This window comes from Epinephelus lanceolatus, chromosome 11 (genome assembly GCF_041903045.1).
Source record: "Epinephelus lanceolatus isolate andai-2023 chromosome 11, ASM4190304v1, whole genome shotgun sequence".
In the NCBI taxonomy this organism is placed as follows: domain Eukaryota; kingdom Metazoa; phylum Chordata; class Actinopteri; order Perciformes; family Serranidae; genus Epinephelus; species Epinephelus lanceolatus.
Genome location: NC_135744.1, coordinates 2795664 through 2800659, shown reverse-complemented (window position 1 = coordinate 2800659; position 4996 = coordinate 2795664). Strand labels below are relative to the sequence as shown.

General features: G+C 41.4%; 1 protein-coding gene across 2 annotated transcripts; it reads right to left on the bottom strand.

Moving 5' to 3' along the window:
* Positions 1-873: 873 nt before the first annotated feature.
* Positions 874-4134, bottom strand: LOC117271524 (uncharacterized). 2 transcript variants are annotated; one of them, XM_033649736.2, is made up of 6 exons: positions 3947-4134; positions 2488-2505; positions 2296-2325; positions 2165-2212; positions 1968-2075; positions 874-1885 (listed from the first exon to the last, which is right to left on the bottom strand). In XM_033649736.2, exons 1-6 carry the CDS (start codon positions 3962-3964, stop codon positions 1838-1840), a joined length of 270 nt encoding a protein of 89 aa, XP_033505627.1. In that variant the 5' UTR covers positions 3965-4134; the 3' UTR covers positions 874-1837. The 2 variants fall into 2 exon arrangements, with proteins under 2 accessions (XP_033505627.1, XP_078028261.1); XM_078172135.1 differs by having other exon boundaries at positions 4042-4134.
* Between the last annotated feature and the right edge of the window lie 862 nt (positions 4135-4996).

The following is a 4996-nucleotide window of genomic DNA, read 5'->3' as shown; positions in this document are numbered from 1 at the left end:
AAATGATGAAAATTATGATATAGATAAGTATAGCATAACATAATATGTCAACATATTAGCTTCAAATGAACCTCAGAGTGAATGTTTGCCTATATGAGGGACCGTGCATTTTGTCATTATAATAACATACTTACATACAACATATTACAACATAATTACATGAAATTATCATTAGGAAGGGATGTCTTCAGGACATTTGAGTCGCTGTAGTTATAGGCAGTATCATGTTTGTGTGTAAATACAGGAAATCATCTGACAGCAGATGGTGGAAAAACAGGCAAAGTAAATTCTGTGACTCCCTCCTGACTTTCTGTGCAGACCAACGATGGCAGGGACGGAAAAGAAAGTGCTGCCGCTATGAGGTTACATCAAAGATCCGTCAGGGCACAAGGCACATCATCGATTTTTTTTACTAACACTGACGTTTCATACAATTTTGTCAAAAGTAATGTACATGCGACACAAGGAGAACTAAAGGCTGAACAACAGCTGATACACCAACAGTCCAATGAGAAGCTGTCCATGGTGCTGAAACTGTTCTGTCACCTGCTCAATAGGCACCAGGAGACATTTCAAACAGGGTGCAGGCAGGATGCCTGTGAGGGCGGGGAGGGGTGCACAGAGAGAGTGTGCAGTCCAACATATATGTGTGTATATACATGTATATATGTGTGGGTGTGTGTGTATATATATATATACACACACATATATATTTGTGTTTATTTATATATATATATATATATATATGTATATATATATTTATGTTTGTGTTTTTGTAATATACACCTTCCATCTTTGCCTTGAAATTTGGAGTTAATGTTTTTACAGTCTTGTATCTGCAACTTTTAGTGTTTCCAGAATAAAACAGCGTAACACCTACCAACCAAGTTTTATTGGTTTGTTGATAACAATCATTACACAGGTACATCTATAAACAAATCCAAATTACCTGCACACGTGTAGTTGATACAGAAATCTAAAATCCACATGAATATTGCTACCGTTGGTATGCATTTGACATCTCAAATAAATGTAGTTTGTCTGTTGGTCTTTAAGAGGCCATTCTCAACAGTTTGTTTCTTATGGTTACACTCCTCAATAGCTTGGTGAAGAAAACAATCATTTTTTGAATCATCCTAACAATGTACCATTACACACTGAATATAGAGATTGAAACCCCTTTACACAGCAGCTATACAAATTTATTTAGATGCTATCACAGAACAGAGACACAACTAATACACGTGATGCACGGTTCTGATAAAGAGAGCTCCAGTACTAGGGATTTTAGCTTTATTGATCTGATTCATTAAGAAAACTGCATGAGTACAAGAGTTAACATACAGGAACAAAGTTTTAAAACATTCTAAAACACTGGTCTTTATTATAAACAATAAAACAATAAAAAGTTGCCCTGTGACTTTGTCCATTCCCACCCCAGCACAGATTACACACACTTAAAAACATATGGAATGTAACCCATGCAGACAAGCTCTTCCAGTTGTTGCCCCAGCTTCTGTTAATGCTGTGCTTGCACATTGACAAGGTAACCTGTCCTGCCCCCCCCCCCCCCCCCCCATTGACATTTTAAACTCAAAATGAAATCCACTGACAGTAACAACAATGACCGCAAATTCTACGGCGATGCAAAATTGTGGGATGTGATGAAAATTCCCGTCTCCAAATTGACTTTTTTTCTTTCATTAAAAAAAAGTGTTCTCTACAATCAAACTACTAAAAAACCTGTATTTAGAAAATAGTTGATAAAAATATTCCCCTGAATTGTACAAGAAAAGAGGTACAGGGAGCACTGGTAAAAGATGTGGTTGGAGAAATGTTATTCTGCCGCTTCATCTTTTTGTTCAGTTGCGTTTGTAGCTGGTGTCTGGAAGACAAAGTGTCACAGCTTAATCACCAAAGGGACAAACTTTATTTTGCATGTTTATATTTGATGCCATGAGCCTTACCTCTTCCTCAGCTTTGGCTTCGCCATTCTCAGCAGGGGTGTCTGGTGCTTTCTCATCAGGCTTGGCTTTCTCCACCTCCTTAGCTTTCTTAGACTTAGCAGGTCCCTTCTGCATACAGAAAGACAAATCGCATTAGTCACTAATTCAACAGCTGAGAGTCTAATAATAAGAATTATTAAAAGAAAAAAAGCTCCCACCTTTGGCTTAGGTTTGGCCTCTGTCTTTGCCTTTGCATTTTCAGGTTTCTGTGGCAACAAACACTACGTCAGCACTAAGAATGCAATGAACATCAAACAAACTTACTGTGACAGTCTGGATTCGTACTTACATCTTTCAACCTTGGAGATCTCCTCCTGGGCTGCAGAGACAGTAAACAGACAGGGTGATTTTTTTTAACATATCAACCAGTGGCTCTCACTGATGTGGTTTTATTGACCCCCTGTGGGTGCACAGACTGTTTCATTAGTTTAAAAATGAAATAAACACAAGTCTGTTAAAAATATGTTTAATTATTCCTTACCACTGAGACTCCTGGTTCCTGTAAGAAAAAAAAAATCAGTTTAAGGAAATTGTCTGCAATTGTCTGTGCCTGTGCTGAGTTGGTGAGTGGGTCATGAGCTTTCAGCATTAGTTATGTAACTATAAAGTGGGCGTTTCCAGACAGAATATAAGCCTATGGACTCACATGTAGCTCCATACATGATTTAGTTCACACCAAGCGCTGAGATTGGCTGAGAAATAATCTAAAAATCTTTAACAATTAAGCAGTCCTTGTAAAGGCTAAAAGGCTCACTTCTTAAGCATGTTAGAAATCACAAATACCACTTATGAATATTAGCAACATATCAAAATTAAGAACTACTTTGTCTACAAACAATAAAACAAGGAGGTAAAGCGCCCTGTGACTCGCTTGAATACAGAAGTCGTAACACAATATCATAGGCATCATGTAGTAGTTATAACAGCGGTCGTGCTGTTCAAGCTCCTTCAACTGACTTAATTGTACAGGCTGCTACAAAATTCCGGTGGAGAAGCGGGCGGACTCCGCCTCTTCAGGACACATCCATTCATTGGTAATAAGTGCAATTACTAGTGTACAGAGAAAACCGAGCAGTGTAGAGAGCGTTCCCGCCATGAATTTTAAGAGTCTGTCGTTCTGCTAGCAAAATCTACTAGAACACCCAGCAACAAGAGCAGCGCTTCACTGACGGAGGCTCGCCATTGCATAACCTTCGACTGGCCTGAGCCGACAATACACAGAAACAAACAACGCTAGCACAAAGAACGCCTTCCAAGGAATTAATTTTCAGTGGGGAAAAAACGGGCGGCCATGCGGTAATAAGAAATAGCCTACGCATGCATGCTTGGTTTTTGGAAGAGAGAGGTCCTCATGTATTCATATCATATGTGTTTTCGTTCCACACGAGGGCCGTAAACAAGACACGGTGCTCATACAAAACCCTGACATTAAACCCAGCTCCGACCGAGTATCTGCTACATTAGACGTTGTCGATGTGGTCGCATTTTCTCTCAAAGAAACTTAAGTATCCGGCGTGACGAGCCCCATAGGAAATAGTCAATATGCCGCCAACTTTCTTGGCAGCAAAGCAACCATCGACACGGAAAATAATCGCTCTTTGTCCTTACAATGCAAGTAAATGCATTTATACGCACTTGCGATTGTGCGTGTCACCATTCTGCAGTGAAAATCCGCACACGGAAAAGCAATTGGCACAAAGATAATAATTACACGAGAGAGATAGGAGAAAGAAGCAGCCACTAGAGAAAATCGCAACAGACTTTAACTTAACTCCTGCTGCAAGCAGCAACACCAGGACACACACCTTGAGCAGAAAACGGTCATCTGCAGCAACATTTTAACAACTCTGCCTCAAGCTTAACAAGCCCATTTTACAAACTGCAGTTGGGGGTTATAAATGCCGTACTGCTGAATGCACGAGAGATGTCGGTGTACTCACATGTCTCCGTTTAGGCATGGCTGGTTTGTGTGGGGTGTTTAAAGAAAAGAGAAACAGCTTACTGTTGCCCAGTACAGATGAAAATACAGTGGTACCTGTATTGTGGATAAAGCTGTACCAGTACAGTCTAACACTGCGCAGCGAGACATTAATGTTCCATTGGAAGAAGAACTAGCTCAAACCGGATTGGACCCCCCCGCCCGTCTCGCCTCGCCCCGCCTCGCCCAGCCTATTCAAACCGCTGAAATGTCTGCATGATTGACGGGGCTATGTCCCGCCTCTGTTTCCCGCTGGTTGGATGACATAATGGTCAGCAACACGATTTCAAATGCGGCCTCTACCTGGGTGGGTACGTCACACGTCAGTCATCGAACACGGCGAGTTATTTGTCTTTCTGTTCAAGCATCTCCTGCAACAAGGCAAAATTGCCATTTAATCTGCACTCTGCCTCGCTCACAAATGCATTTATTTTCCACCAAATACTACATATTCACGTTTGAGTAGCTACTGTATGTGTATTGTCTCTGATATTAGTCAAAAGGAAACCCATTCTGCACCCTTAACACGAATAATAAAGAAAATGTGGCTTGTGTATTAGTAGGTGGTTGAGAGGTGTGTGCTCCAAGTCTTTTGTATTTTAGCTTGGGAAAATGGCGATAGGATACGTGTGGGTACAGCTGTTAGCACATGTGCGTGCTTGTCAATCCTCCACGCAGTGTTATCACCGTCCACCTCGCTAATAGGCTCGTTCGAGATGAACGGGTCCATGTCATTGGTTCAACAGCCCATTGGTCCGACTGTCTGCGGTGCTGAACGGCTCGCGGCGGGCGTATGGTGTGCCGCGACCGGCTTGAGACGGAGCAGGCTCACGGCTTATGAGTTTGTCACTTTCTTTTTCATTTTAACCCACACCATGATCTTTTCCTAACCCTTACCAAGTGGTTTTTGTGCCTAAACCTAACCAGACCTTAACCACAGGGCATCATGATGATTTTGGAACAGACTTCGGAACAATGAGTTTAATATGGTCGGAACAATGGGCTGTCGAAC